Below are 15357 nucleotides of genomic sequence, written 5' to 3'. Positions count from 1 at the left end.
ATATGATCTGCAAATAAATGATTTTTGAAACTTGAACTATAGATTAACCTTTGACTTTCCACAGATACTGTTGAATTAGTAACTTCTTCCAATGTTTTTTATGCCTTGGCTTTGAAATTATTGTAATATTTAATCTAGTTTAGTGACATCTAATGATACTTGATGGTCTTCTTTTGCCTTTTAATGTGTTCTTTTGGGGTTCTTTGTTTCATGGCTGCCTGTAAGGAGATGAATGGTTGTATAAATGGTTGATGTAAGGTTGTATAAAGTATACATACTTTGATAATAAATGTACTTTGAATTCGTTTTATAGTAATGTGAGTTTTCCTATAGCTTCTTATGTTCATTTGGTATTAGGAAAAGTTTGATGAAGATAATCCATGGAATAAACTCTGTCCATTTCCTTCAGGCTGTGGAGGTACCTTCACAACAGCAACTGGTAGTTTTACCTCCCCTAATTTTCCAATGCCATATTCAAATAATGCAGAATGCCACTGGCTAATTCAAACCAGTGAAGGAAGTGTGATTGAGCTACAATTTGAACAATTCCATTTGGATTCCAGCACTGGATGCATGACTGATTATTTATCTGTACGTATATTTTTACTTAACTTTTTTTTTACATGGAACTGCTCTGACAATTTTATTGTTATTTCAAGGGATTTTGATTCCCAATTGACAAAATAATGTGCAACATTCATGTTTGACTATTTCATTGTACTTCTGTTATGGATTCTAAATATTGGGGTCAAACTATGTTATATTGTAGTCCAGATTATACAATAACCCCGCTGAAGGGTTTCTTTTGCAATATGCAAATTAATAACTTTTTTTTCCAATTAATCCATTTTATATTTTGAATAGTATATTTGTTCTGATTATGGATGTTTTTTATGCATCAGCAGTTGCAAATAGCTTTAGCAAAAAACGGAAATGCAAATGCACTATTTTCAGAATTTTTAATGCATCGTTTGGTGTAGTTAAAGTTCATGAATCTTTTTGTTAGTAAGTCATATTCATGCAGTATGTTATGATATTCCTCTTTCCCCTTGTGGTGCGTCATGCGACAACCTTACCGTTTCTTTTATGAGGCCAAGTTGCTAGCTCGATGCTCAACCCAGCACGGATGGAGAGCGTGCAGAGTCAGCCGGATTCAAACCCAGGACCGCTCGCCTTGAAGTCCGGTGCTGATGCAACTACGCCACTGGCCGGCTCATTCATGCATTATAGTTGTTACTTTATAATTGTTATTTCATGCCAAAGAAAATGCAACAGATGTTCTACTAGGCATTTTGTCACTTCACTTATTTGTAATCTGGTAATTTAACATGGCTAACAATGTAGTTAATATTACTCTGCACGTGCAATTTTTCATATCACTCAGGAGACAGATATACAGACATCTGCACACTCTGGTTTGATCTCAGGAGATAAAATGTGAACTCACAGTATTGGATTAGATTTGCATAGTGGTGTTATCTACTCTTGAAAGAAAGCAAGGTTGCATCATTCATCTGACCTGCTATACTATTCACAATGCTTAGTACTGGTAATAAAGTCAAGTAGTTTGTTTACATTATCTCATTTTACTCTTCTAGGTTTATAATGGAATAAATACAAATTCTCAGATTTTGGCCAAATTGTGTGGTAATCAGACTCCATCACCAATCCTCTCTTCCAAAAATAACATGTACATAAAACTCCAAACTGACAGTTCAGTAACAGCAGGAGGATTTTTTGCTAAATATAGACACAGTAAGTAATCTGCAGTGAAACTATTCTAAAATGGCCCACTTTTATCCTTCGCTTTTTGTAAGTCAGTAGTGTTCTATCTATTTCTAGTTGTTTGTATTTCAACTATCACCTGTGCTCCTTCCTTCAGCACATGTTGTAAATTTTTCTTAGGATGCAAGTCTCCAGGTCAGGGGTTCCCATCCTGGGGTCTACGGACCCTATGGTTATTGGTAGGGGTCCAGGGCATAAAAAAAGTCGAGAACCCTTGCTCTAGGTTTTGCTTGTCAGGGAATTGTGAGTGAAGGCCATGTGTTTGAAGAGCCAGTAGAGACTTTTGTTCTGGCATTTCCGGAGGAGAAAATGAGTTAAATAGTTTGTTATTTCTAGGTATCTTTAGGAGTGGGTTTTAAGTAATGTGGTATGGCTCTAATATTGTTCACTGGAATTCTGTTAAGCATTACATTTTACAGCATTCATTAAAAGATATTCTGTTTTACTTCTGTAGCTAGTTTATTAATACTGTAACTCATCTGTGGACATAAGGCACACTGATGTCAAAACTAAAGATAATTTACTACCATTAGCACTAATGAATACTTTATAATCTCAGTGATGCGTTCAGCATTTCTTTCTTTCTTTGTTTACTTGTGAACTAGATTTGTCCACTAATTGTGTGTTTAACTTACAAACTTACCAAAGTTCGAACACATTGCTTCCTTTGCAGTTTGCCAAAGTGTAATCATTGCAAATCATAGCAAGGGGATTTTGGAAAGTACAAACTTTCCTCAGCCTTATCCGCCTAACCAAGACTGCAACTGGACTATACAGGCAACAGCTGGGAGCACAATCAATTACACCTTCACTGCCTTCAACCTGAACTTTAACGATTGTAATTCAACTTGGCTTAAGGTAATAATAAGCCCCTTCATAAGTGGAATAATATTACAAAACATTTTGAAAAAGTTAAATTAAATTAAGGTTTACTTCAAGGAAGTAAATAACATTAAAGTAATCTGAATAGTTATGATCTGTCCTACAATATTTTTAAGAGGTTTTAACTCATAATAACCTTCTCAATATTTTGGTAAATCATGGCATATGGTAAGTACAACTATGGAATCATGTGAATCATCGTTTTGTCTCCTGATAATTTGTTTAGTTACTTCTCCAGTTACTCGTGGACATGCCACAAGATTGTCACAAGATTTTCAACCTCTCACTGCTATGGGTAGAAGTTCCTACTTGCTTCGAAAGGGCAACAATTATACCAGTGCCTATGAAGAATAATGTGGGCTGCCTTAATGACTACCACCCAGTAGCACTCACATCTACAGTGATGAAATGCTTTAAGAGGTTCATCATGACTAGTCTGAACTCCTGCCTCAGCAAGGACCTGTACCCATTGCATTTTGCCTATCGCCACAATAGGTTAACGGCAGATGCAATCTCACTGGCTCTTCACACGGCTTTAGACCACCTGGACAACACAAACACCTGTCAGGATGCTGTTCATTGACTATAGCTCAGCATTTAATACCATCATTCCCACAATCCTGATTGAGAAGTTACAGAACCTGGGCCTCTGTACCTCTCTCTGTAATTGGATCCTCGACTTCCTAACCAGAAGATCACAATCTGTGCGGATTGGTGATTACATATTCTCCTCGCTGACAATCAACACTGGCACATCTCAGGGGTGTGTGCTTAGCCCACTGTATATACCCTTTGTATACTCTGTATATACCCATGACTATGTGGCTAGGCATAGCTCAAAAACAATCTATAAATCTGCTGACGATACAACCATTGTTGGTAGAATCTCAGGTGGTGATGAGAGGGCGTACAGGAGTGAGATATGCCAACTAGTGGGGTGGTGTCTCTGCAACAACCTGACACTCAAAGCTGATAGTGGACTTGCGGAAGAGTAAGATGAAGGAACTCATACCAATCCTCATAGAGGGATCAGAAGTGGAGAGAGTGAGCAGCTTCAAGTTCCTGGGTGTTGAGATCTCTGAGGATCTAACCTGACCCAACATATCGATGCAGTAATAAGTAAGGCAAAACAGCGGCTATAATTCATTAGGAGTTTGAAGAGATTTGGTATGTCAACAAATACACTCAAAAACTTCTATAGATGTACCGTGGAGAGCATTCTGACAGGCTGAATCACTCTCTGGTACGGCGGGGCGGGGGGGGGGCGCGCGGGGTAGTGAGTGGTTACTGCACAGGACCGAAGGAAGCTGCAGAGGGTTGTAAATCTAGTCGGCTCCATCTTGGGTACTACCTTACAAAATACCCAGGACATCTTCAAGGAGCAGTGTCTCAGAAAGGCAGCATCCATTATTAAGGACCTCCAGCACCCAGGACAAGCTCTTTTCTCAATGTTACCATCAGGTAGGAGATACAGAAGCCTGAAGGCACACACTCAGTGATTCAGGAACGGCTTCTTCCCCTCTGCCACCTGATTCCTAAATAGACACTGAACACTACCTCACTTTTTTAACACATATTACTTCTGTTCTTTGCAGGATTTTTAATCTAGTTAATATATGTATACTGTAATTGATTTACTTATTATTTTGTAGTTAACAAATTTCACGTCACAGGCCAATGATAATAAACCCGATTCTGATTCTGATTGTCAGCGAAGTAGAAATAGTGGATGTTATTTGAATTTGGAACGTTGTTGCAGTAGAGTGCACTTACTGAGGATATGTGTTCAGTGTTGGTACTGGATAACTCCTGACTCTAGAATCAATATTTCTGGAAACAGCCATGTGATGCTAGCAAACTAATGTCTAATGCATCTGTCTAAAGTTTATTTTTCTATTCTTTTAGTTGAACAATTTGTTATTAAAAGTAAGTGGGTTAAGTGTCCCACCACTCAATTGTAGTGATAAGTCTCAGATGAAAAATTGAAGCACTGTAATTTTAGGATTGTTGCCATGATAATTCCAAAATCCAATGGGGAAAAGAAAATTCTGTTTACAACAGGGACAGATAAAGACGTGCCATGATCTTGCAGTTAAGTATAGGATTCCCACAAGAACATGTGGTTTGAGTGAAGAGAACATGCTAAAATATTAACAATATTGTTTGATTAAATTATTACAATATTTAAAAATATTATCAAGTGACAATGTAAATGTAGTGTTTAAATTTTCTATGACCTTGTTCCTCTATGTGGTTTGCTAGCTGTTTGCATTAAGTGTCTTGCAAGCACAAATGGGATGTGGGGGTTGCAGAAGCTCCATATGCTCACTCCCCAATATACATCAAGCTCATGCACAAATGGAAGTTTATTTTATAATGTGCATCTATTTAAAGGAATCTTGCAAAGATATCAAATTTAAATGTTTGTGCATGTCCCATTAAAGCTGCGAGCATTGTTTGGAGGTAATGGATGCAGGAGAAGGTGGCGGTAATTGGTTTGCTATTGTCACAACCACCAAGATGGAGTGAAAAGCTTCACTTTGCTTGACATCTAGACAGATCATTCCAAACAGAAGCACAATGAGGCAGCACAAAAGGAAAAAAAAATCAGTAACATTATGCAGAATATTGTGATACAGTTACCAAGAAAATACAATGCAGAAATAAATAAGGTGCAAGGAACATGATTGAGAGATCAAGTGTTCATCTTTCTCACACGTTCCATTCGAGTAGGATAGAATCTGTCCCTGAACCTAGAGGTACGTGGCTTCAAGCTTTTCTATCTTCTGCCTGAATGGGGGTGGGTGAGGGAGAAGAGAGAATGTTCAGGGTGGATGTCAGTGCATTGGGGCTCCAAATTATCTTCCTTAGGACTTTAAGATTTCTTATTGCAGCTCTCATCTAAATGTATTCATGGATAAAAACAAATTATTGGAAGCTTGAAATGGTGATAATACCACATTGGCTGTTTATGGTACAGAAACTTTTAACAATCCCTGGGCAATTGCTTTCCCAAATAGTTCAAAAATACCTTTAACATGCAGAGTACTTTACACTATAACAAAGTACAAATGCTACAATTTGGGTAACACCAGAAAATGCAGGATGTCCATTATAAGCCCTTCATCGGGACTGGAGAAAAAAAGTTGAGTAGATTTAAAAAGTGGGGTAAGGGAAACGGGAAACACATGATGATAGGTGAACAAGAGAAAATCTGTAGTTGCTGGAAATCCAAGCAACACCTGCTGAAGGGTTTTGGCCCGAAATGTCAACTGTGCTCTTTTCCTAGGTGCTGCCTGGCCTGCTGACTTCCTCCAGCATTTTGCGTTGGGAGCTGATAGATGAAACTGGGAAGGGGAGGGGGTCAAGTAAAGAGCTGGGTAGTTGATTGGTGATAGAGATACAGGGCTGGAGAAGGGGGAATATAATAGGAGAGGACAGAAGGCCATGGAAGGAAGAAAAAGGGGGAAGAGCACCAGAGGGAAGCGATGACCAGGCAAGGAGTTGAGGTGAGAGAGAGAGAAATGGGAAATGGGTAATTGAGAAGGGGAGGTGGCATTACCAAAAGTTTGAAAAATTGATGTTCATGCCATCAGGTTGGAGGCTACCCAAATGGAATAAAAAGTATTGCTCCTCCACCCTGAGTGTGACCTCATCGTGACAGCAGAGGAGGCCATGGATTTACATGGTGGAATAGGAATGCTAAATGGAATTAAATTGGGTGGCTACCAGGAGATTCCTCTTTTTCTGGCAGATGGAGCGTAGGTGCTCGGTGAAGCGGTCTCCCAATCTACATCACATCTCACCGATGTACAGGAGGCCACACCGGGAGCACCAGATGCAATAGATGATCCCAACAGACTCGTAGGTGAAGTGTTGCCTCACCTGGAAGGACTGTTTGGGGCTCTAATGGTAGTGAGGGAGGAGGTGTAGGGGCAGGTGTAGCACTTGTTCCACTTGCAAGGATAAGTACCAGGAGGGAGATCAGTGGGGAGGGACGATTGGACAAGGGAGTCGCATTGGGAGCGATCCATGTAGAAGGCAAGTGGGTGGTGAGAGATATGCTCAGTTGTAGGATCCCATTGGAGGTGGTGGAAGTTTTGGGGAATTATGTGTTTGATGTGGAGGCTGGTGGGGTGGTAGGTGGTCCCTTAGGCCCACTGAGTGCATGCTGACCATCTCATCATATTATTTTAATTCCAAAAGTCAGAAGATGAGTTTATTGTCATATGAACAACTGCGATTATGCACAGGTGCAATGAAAATTTGACTTGCAGCATCATCACAGGCTTCATATGAACAACACATAGGTAGCATTTGCAAGAAGAACATAAATTATGCACAGTTTGTACAAGTAAAAAACACAATTAGAATAAAAACGACCAAGTCCATTGTAAAATAAAGAGATTAGAATGGCCTGGCCATAGTCTTGCTAAACTCTGGTGGTGATTAGGATTTGATTAATACATTCCCCAACACTGTATTCCATCTGCCACTTTTCTGCCCATTCTTCCAATCTGTCTAAGTCCTGTTGCAATTGCATTGCTTCCTCAGTGCTACCTACCCCTCCACCTATCTCAATATTTTCCACAAACTTTGCCATTAGGCCATCAATTCCATTATTCAAATTTTTGACAAACAACGTGAAAAATAGCAGCCCCAATACTGACCCCTGATGAATACCACTAGTCACTGGCAGCCAACCAAAAAAGGCTACTTTTATTTCCATTCGCTGCCTCCTGCCTGTCAGTCATTCCACTATCGATGCCAGCATCTTTCCTGTAACAACATAGGATTTTATTTTGTCAAGCAGCCTCATGTGTGGCACCTTATCAAACACCTTATCTACCAGGAGTTAATTTACTGCTACCTTTTGAGACACTTTGTTATGGATGATGCAAGTGCTATTGGGTGGTAATCATTGAGGCAGATCACCACAGTCTTCTTCAACACCAGTCCAGTAGTTGGCTTTTTCAAGCAAGTTGGAACCACAGACCACAGAAGGAGGTCTCAGATCTTAGGTGTAGATCTCTTTCTTCGGTTGTCCATTGAAACCTGATGATGACGTCCACTCCTTTAACGGTGAGATCTTTGATGACTATACAGTCCTATCCTGGACCCACAAGCTCTATTGCAGGTGGGACATGTATATGTGGTAGTGGTGGCAACCATGGCTGCATTTCTCCTGGCTCTCTTCTGCTGTCTTCTGGTTGTTCTTTCCATCTCCAGAATATGAACCCCATCCCTACACAGCTGTCGCCAAGCAGTACGGTCAGCAGCAACATCCTCCAGGTCCTCGGGTCTGATCTTGCACTTCCTTAAAGCATTCTTCATCTGATCCTTGTAGCGCTTCTTCGGCCCTCCAGCTGAGTGTCGACCATGATGTAGCTGGCCGTATAACACTCTGCGGGGTAGTCAACATGGGGGCATCCTTATCACGTGCCCCAGCCACTGCAGCTGACGCTGGGTGATCATGGGCTCAATACTTCTGCAGTTGGTCTTTACAAGTATTTCAGTGAGCACCCGCTCACGCCAGGTAATTCCCAGGATGCGCTGGAGGCAGCTTATGTGGAAGCACTCCAAGGACTTGATGTGACGGCTGTAGGTTACCCAAGCTTCACAGCTATGAAGGATGCAGTTTTATTAAAAGGCAATTCTGAGCACATTAATGTGTCGGACCTCTCAGATCTGCACTGAGAATTCATACTGACACTAATATACTAAGAGTCTAGTCATAAGAAAGCTACTTCCTAATGCAGTAAATGGTAAAATCTAATGGATAATACAGAGAGCAGTAAAGTCCCAAAGATGTGCTTGTAACTCACTTAGCTATTATATATTGTTCCTCCTGTAGGTGAGTAATAAAATAATTGGTGGCAGTTAATGGGCGTTTAAGAGAGAATGGTTTGTAAGGAACTGGGTGAGAATGCTCTGAGACCTATGCTAGATCCAATGGTCTGAATGGCCTTCTTCTATGTTGTATGAGAAATGAGGCTTCGAAGATTGGGACATTTAACTTCTAATAAATCATAAATCAAAAGGTTCTGTTATCAACTATAAGTCTAGAGGGGTGTTCAAATAGGTGGCAAAACATTGTATAGCAATTTATAAAAATATAACATAGGGCTTGAGGACAGATCTTACAACCTAGCTTTGCATCCTTAAAGATTCTCAAACCAGTGTGAATTTAAAGACAGACCACATTTCAGATCTTCTGTAATTAAGTGCAGAAGGCAAGGGTTCTTTTTGTTCTCTCATTTGTATGCTTCCACTTCAGAGGAAAGCCTAGGAGGTCTCAGAGCTAGATTAAAGGAGGGACGTCCTGCCAATCTGGAACGCTATGTTTCTGATGTTATTCATAGAACATGTACACTAGCTAAGAAATATTCCCCTTTAAGGATCTACAAACAAATTACATGTTTCATTTTTCATAAATGCTGATTTTGCTGGGAACATACAGCCAGCTGCAAAACTAAATGCAAGGAATGAGTGTGTGGGTGTGCAGACAGAAAGATAATTAATATCTAAAGGCAAAGTGGAATCCAGGCTGATTACTTTTTTATTAAAAGTTCCCTCTATTTTTCACTGAAGAAAATAATATGGTCTTGGGATTTTTCCCCATTAATATTGTAATTTTTATATATATATATATATATACTTTGTTTGCTAGCACTGATAACATTAAATGGAGGCATGAACACAGCAAGTCCACGTCAGTAATACTATGAGGAAAGCCCCAATTCTACTGTATACAATGTGGTGTGACATTAAACTGCCATATAATTCCTGACTTTACTGACTTCAGGTGAATCAAACAGGCTTTGGCAGCTGTGGAATTCATATTCAGTTAATGATCTGGACTTTTGAAATAGTAACAACAGTTCTTAATAATGATGACAGCAAAATCTGCAGTTTTTTTGTAAAAATCCATCTGATTCAACCTTAAGGGGAGGATATCCACTAGTCAGGCCTGTGTATTACTCCAGCCCCACCTTGTCTAATTGACTTTTAAATGGCCTACCAGTTCAAGTGCAGTAGATGTGGACCACGCAAGATCCCAGAGAAAGAATTTTTAAAAAATCAGGTTTCTACTCTTATTTTAGCACAGAAGCTTAATGAATGGAAAAAAAGTGTCTTCAACATTGTTTTTTACTGTTTGCATTCTTTTCTGCTATCTACCAGTAACTTCTCTTCTTTAACTTTTCCCTTACATTCTTGCTTTAGCTATATGATGGACCCAGTGCCCAGTCTCATCTTATCGGTACTTTCTGTGGGAATACTTTGCCGCCATCAGGAAGAGCCTCTGGTACCAGTCTGCATGTGGCATTTCACTCAGAGTCCAGTTTTCCAGGCAATGGATTCCAGATGTTGTGGTTTCAGAATGGTAAGATTACATACCATGCCTGAGTATTTGCTTAAATTCTCTGTCTGGTCTACATGCCAGCTGTTTCATCACATGAGGCACCCTGCTTTACTACTTAACCAGTTAAAATGGATCTGTCCCAGATTTTCCGATATCAAATTCGTTGAGGTTAACTTGGCTGTCACAGTTTGCCAAACTCTTATTTGAAGTTGTTACTTACCAATCATACAGTGCTGCTTTTGCTACAAAATCGTCAAATCTGAATCATTCTTCAAGCTTTTGCTGTTTCTCAAAACCAACTGAATTCTGCTACCGACACATTTTTATTTAGTCTCTATTTTAGCAGGAGATCATCATCCTTTCCATTTGTGCCCTAGAGTTGTCCAAAAACCATGTCCAATTTTTAAATGTGCTATGCGAAGTAACCTATGGGGTGGGTCAACGCCGAATGAAATCCAGAGCTTCAGTAGAAGTGACATATGTTTATGAAACAGCCTGAAAATAACTTGCAGAACTTTTTATTAGAGGGTCTGTATCTACACGTCAGTCCTGCTTCACATGAGAAACAGCTCAGTCATTTCCCTGGAGATTTTCTGGTAATCTGATGTTAACTCTTTTTTTCAAAAGAATGTTTTCAATTATAGTGATGCATGGAAAACCTCATCCTGCTCACCTACACCACCAAGTGGTTGAAGAAATCATAACTCTTATTTTTTAGGAAGATAGAAAATAGGAGCAGCATTTGGGACTTCATGCCTACCTGAATTTTCCCATTCTTTCTCCAGGCTCCTAAATGCCTGAGATGGAGCTTTAAAGATATGAGCCCAATATTTACGATGAGGCAAGAAGGTTACTGGGAAGCCTGGTGGAATCATAGAAAAGTACAGCATAGAACCAGTGCCTTCGGCCCACCCAGTATATGCCAAAATATTTATACTGCCTACTACTCTCACTGACCTGCATCAGGACCATAGCCTTCCATGCCCCTACCAGCCAGACACCTATCCACATTTCTCTTAAATGTTTAAATCAAGCTTGTATGCACCGTTTGTGCTGGCAGCTTGTTCCATACTCTCAGGGCTCTCTAAGGGAGGCAGTTTCCCTTCGTGTTCCCCTTAGACTTTTTACCTCTCACCCTTAACCCATGACTTCTAGTTGTAGTTCCACCCAACCTCAGCAGAAAAAAGCCTGCTTGCATGTATCCTGTCTATACTCATTGTTTTGTATACCTCTGTCAAAACTCCTCTCAATCTTCTACATTTCAAGGAATAAGGTCTTAACCTATTCAATCTTTCCTTATAACTCAGCTCCTCCAGACCCGGCAACATCCTTGTAAATTTTCTCTGTACTCTTTCAACCTTATTTACGTTTTTCCTGTGGGTCGGTGACAAAAAAATGCACACGATACAGGTCTGGAAAATTAAACATAAGATTCAATTGCAATACAAAGTATGTTAAATTGAATTGTGTCTCCACTTCTGGAACTCACAATGATGTGGGCAGAATGAATCAGTGGAAAATCACGCGCTCCCACACCAGTTATTTGCAAGCCCGCTGCAGTTTCTAAGCTGCCACACCCAATAGTCTCCAGGAAGTAATAAAGCGTAACTTTAAACAGTGCCTGCAAAATATTAATGATAGGCCCATTTGCTTAGCTTTGGGAAAGCCAGCATTTGGAAAAAAAATCAGATTTTTAGGATGCAGATGTAGAATATAAATATATTAGTGAAAGTACTGTATTTGGGAGTATTGGAATTTGCAGAACTGATTTTATCGATTATTATAAATTCTGTGATTAAAATTATGGAGATTATTGGACCGTTTCAACATGGAGCAGACTGTTGAGAAAAAGAGTGGGAATGGAATTCAAACCAACCGCATGTTTAAGTAGTTGGACCTCTTTTGTTTATTTATTGGTCGTTTAGATAAAACAGCAAAACAAGCACAAGACCAACATATTGCTCACATAAGAGATTAGCCTTTGAATTTGTGGATATTCGCAATATAAAACAGTCTTCATGATTTATTTTAGCTGTTGCAGCTAATTATAGTCCTGCATCAATAAATTCATCTGTATTTCAGAGCAGACGGCAACTTTGTGTTTCTATAGCCTCATAAATAATTATTACTTCATTTGGATTAAGTAAAACTTTTCTGTTCAATGTTAAATCCTTGCTACTTGTTGAAATAATGAATCACTGCTTTCTCAGTGTGCTTATTGCTTTTTACCAAGTCACAAGTTCTTTGAAATATATTGGTTTCATGTTGATTCTGTTTGTTACTTGATCTCCTAGCAACCAGTAAAGAGGAAATATCACTGCAGACTTGTTGAGAGGGGCTTGGAGGTTTTTTTTTTAACCAAGTGGAAAATAATGTGTAATTTCAGTAACTTCTGAGTTAATAGTCATTTCCTTGTCTGCTAAGACCAGCTCCTTCACCGTGTCATAAGAAATTATATTGAAAAAAGCTTTCCGTGGCAACAGTATTTACTACACAGTCCTCTGCACACATATTTGATCATTGTGTTATTGTCTGGAACTAAATTTGAAATATCACTAAATGTATTTTTTCCTATGTAAAAATGCTAATTCTTCACTGGGCTGATGACATTCAAGATGAGGTAGTTGCAGATATTTCTCGTGAATATTTTGGTGTCTGTGCCACTGAGTACTCTTATGCAGTGAGAAAACATCCAAGGCCAGTTTCTCTCAGTTTATATTGTTCATGAGAAAGAGCGGATAAGTCTGTGTGCACAGGTGTTAATGCTGAAATAACATTCGTGAGTTCCAAAATTTCCTGAGACATGGAAGCTTCCTGCTTTTTATTTCTGTTTACATTTCCTGTTGCTCTGGGTGGACAGTATTTTTTAAACTATCACAGCTAGAGATTCAGAGAGAGCTTCATGGATTACAGCACCCATTTCTCTTTTATTCTCAGAGACTGTGATACACAATCGATAACCCTCTTTTGAATGCTGAAAGATCTTTTAGAGATTCTATTTTCTTTCATGTTTATTTCTATTTTCTTTCATTACCTATGCTACTGAATTTATACTGATTTTTAACGATAGGAGTATCATGTGAATTTTGGTAGACCGTACAATTGGACCCTAATTCCAATCAGTTTGAAGTTACTGATGATTAAGACTAAAGTTAACCCTTATACGTTGGGGATTTGGGGCCAGGATTAATTTTTAGTGGTGTTGAAAACTGCCTGTTCTGGAAATATCATTTTCAGTAAAGTCCAGCATGACTATACATGAAATTATCTGTACCTTGCAGCTTTAGACTTAGGATTTAGTTTTTTTAAATACATTTTGTAACTGTCAACCTGATCTATTTTCTTCATGGAAACTCCTGATTTTGTGCCGAGACTGAAGTCTGTTTGGTCAGCAATATTGGGTGAATAGTAAAGCTCCCTGTATTCTGTCTAAACAATGGGTCAGAGAGTACAATCTCAGCAAAGCAATGCCTGAGGCTTTCTTTTCTAGTAACAGTTCCTATTTATGAAGTGTTGGGGTACTTCCTCCACATGAACTTTCATTTGAGCATTGGGTTGTTTCACTATGCCACATAATCCACAGTAATGGCTACCCCAAAACTTTTCAGGTGTCTACACTGAGATTTACCCCAATTATAGTTCAATTTCTTTGAATATCCCAGTTCTTTTAGTTTTTTATGTAAGTTTTCCAGCAGAGTGGCACTTTGAATTGTGCTGCAAAATACGTAATAGAATTATGTTTTAATAAGTGATTATCTTTTTGAAAAAAGTGTTTACTGGTATCATTCTGTTCCAGCAAACAACACGAGTCGGTGTATCAGAGTACGTTTTATGGCATTGTTACGATGAAAATAATACTTATTCAATTGGTTCCTCTTCCACCACAGGCAACAATAAACACGATGCTCTCTGCCGTTAATCAAAGCTTGCCAATCTGTTCATTCTACTGTTTCCCTGTTTGGTTCAGCTAATGATCAGGATTATGTGTCAGGCCCTACATATGGATTTCTCAGTAATGAGTGGAGTCAAGGAACCCTGTTCATTGATTATTACTAAAAATTGTTTTCGAACATAGTTGCATATAAGTACATTCAGAAAGTTTATATTCAGCTAACCACTGTTTTCTAATCCTAAAAGTGTGCTGTTGTCATTATCAGGAAGCGAAATGGCCACACAGTACTTTTCCAGTGTGCTCTTACGCACTGATTGTAAAATAATGCAAGTATCTGACAATGAAAATAGAAGTATTCTATCACTTGTTATTTTTTCTCTCTAGTAGAGCTGTTGCCCTTCAAATATTGCACATTTTTAAAGTGAATGAGAAGAAAAATCTCAATTAGAATGATTTGGACAAGCAAAGATTCCACATGGAATCAGAGCCAGAAAATGAGTCATTCGAAAATGTGAAAGAAGATTACAACCTACTGTGCTGATATCTACTGGAAATAGTTTCGTTTATTCAAATGACTGATGAAATAACTCTTAGCTGTACACTGAAACAAACAGTGGGATAAGGGTGCGAGGATTCTCCTCAAATTCCTGTTTGATAGCTAGCAATAGCCACAAAATTGAACAGCTATCATCTGTGAGCTTTGCTTAATTTTTGTGCCTTGAATATGTTAAAAGTGAATTTTTTGAAAAGACCTTCCATTACCTTATAGTGCAGCTCATGATTTCAGTACTCATTATCCTCGCAGTGGGCATGGAACTTCATTATGTCACAGACTGCTGTTCAGATGCATTTGAGCCATCACAACATATTAGAGGATGGCTACTGGACAACAAGGCCACACATTGACAAGCATTAGCGATATTTAAGAGACTTTTACATAGGCACATGGATGAAAGAAAAATGGAATACTATACAGTCATAGGATGGTACAGCACAGAAGCAGGCTCTTCAGCCCATCTAGACTCTGCCAAGTTCCATATTTTTACCATTCTCTGAGTGAAAGAGCTCCCCCTCATGTTCCCCTTAAACATTTCACCCTTCACCCTTACCTTAACACATGACCTCTAGTTCTAGTCTCGCCCAATTTCAGTGGAAAAAGCCTGCTTGCATTGACGCTACTATATGTCTCATAATTTCGTGCACCTCTAACAAATCTCCCCTCATTCACCTGTGCTATAGGCAATAAAATTCTTACCCACTCTTCCTTTCCCTATAACTCAGGTCCTCAAGTCCCCACAATTTTCTCTGTACTCTTTGACACAGTACTACACATGAGGCTGCTTAACAAACTACAAGCCCATGGTATTACAGGGAAGACTCTAGCAATGATAAAGCAGTGGCTGACTGGCAGGAGGCAAAGAGTGGGAATAAAAGG

General features: G+C 39.1%; 1 protein-coding gene and 1 long non-coding RNA gene across 4 annotated transcripts in view; one reads left to right on the top strand and one right to left on the bottom strand.

Moving 5' to 3' along the window:
- The window catches only part of LOC134344428 (uncharacterized), a 68203-nt gene extending 57713 nt beyond the window's left edge, over positions 1–10490 (bottom strand). Inside the window, exon 1 of the long non-coding RNA XR_010017437.1 lies at positions 10251–10490. This is a non-coding gene — a long non-coding RNA (uncharacterized LOC134344428). The remainder of the gene's footprint in view (positions 1–10250) is intronic.
- The window catches only part of cubn (cubilin (intrinsic factor-cobalamin receptor)), a 264719-nt gene that overhangs the window by 117794 nt on the left and 131568 nt on the right, over positions 1–15357 (top strand). For all 3 annotated transcript variants that reach the window (XM_063044183.1, XM_063044182.1, XM_063044184.1), the window contains 4 exons: positions 410–591; positions 1599–1755; positions 2459–2643; positions 9892–10051. In XM_063044183.1, the coding sequence (XP_062900253.1) occupies positions 410–591; positions 1599–1755; positions 2459–2643; positions 9892–10051 (684 nt within the window). The remainder of the gene's footprint in view (positions 1–409; positions 592–1598; positions 1756–2458; positions 2644–9891; positions 10052–15357) is intronic.

This window comes from Mobula hypostoma, chromosome 3, assembly GCF_963921235.1.
Source record: "Mobula hypostoma chromosome 3, sMobHyp1.1, whole genome shotgun sequence".
Taxonomy (NCBI): domain Eukaryota; kingdom Metazoa; phylum Chordata; class Chondrichthyes; order Myliobatiformes; family Myliobatidae; genus Mobula; species Mobula hypostoma.
Note: the sequence above shows the minus strand (reverse complement) of the source record. Positions and strands in the feature narration are given on the sequence as shown.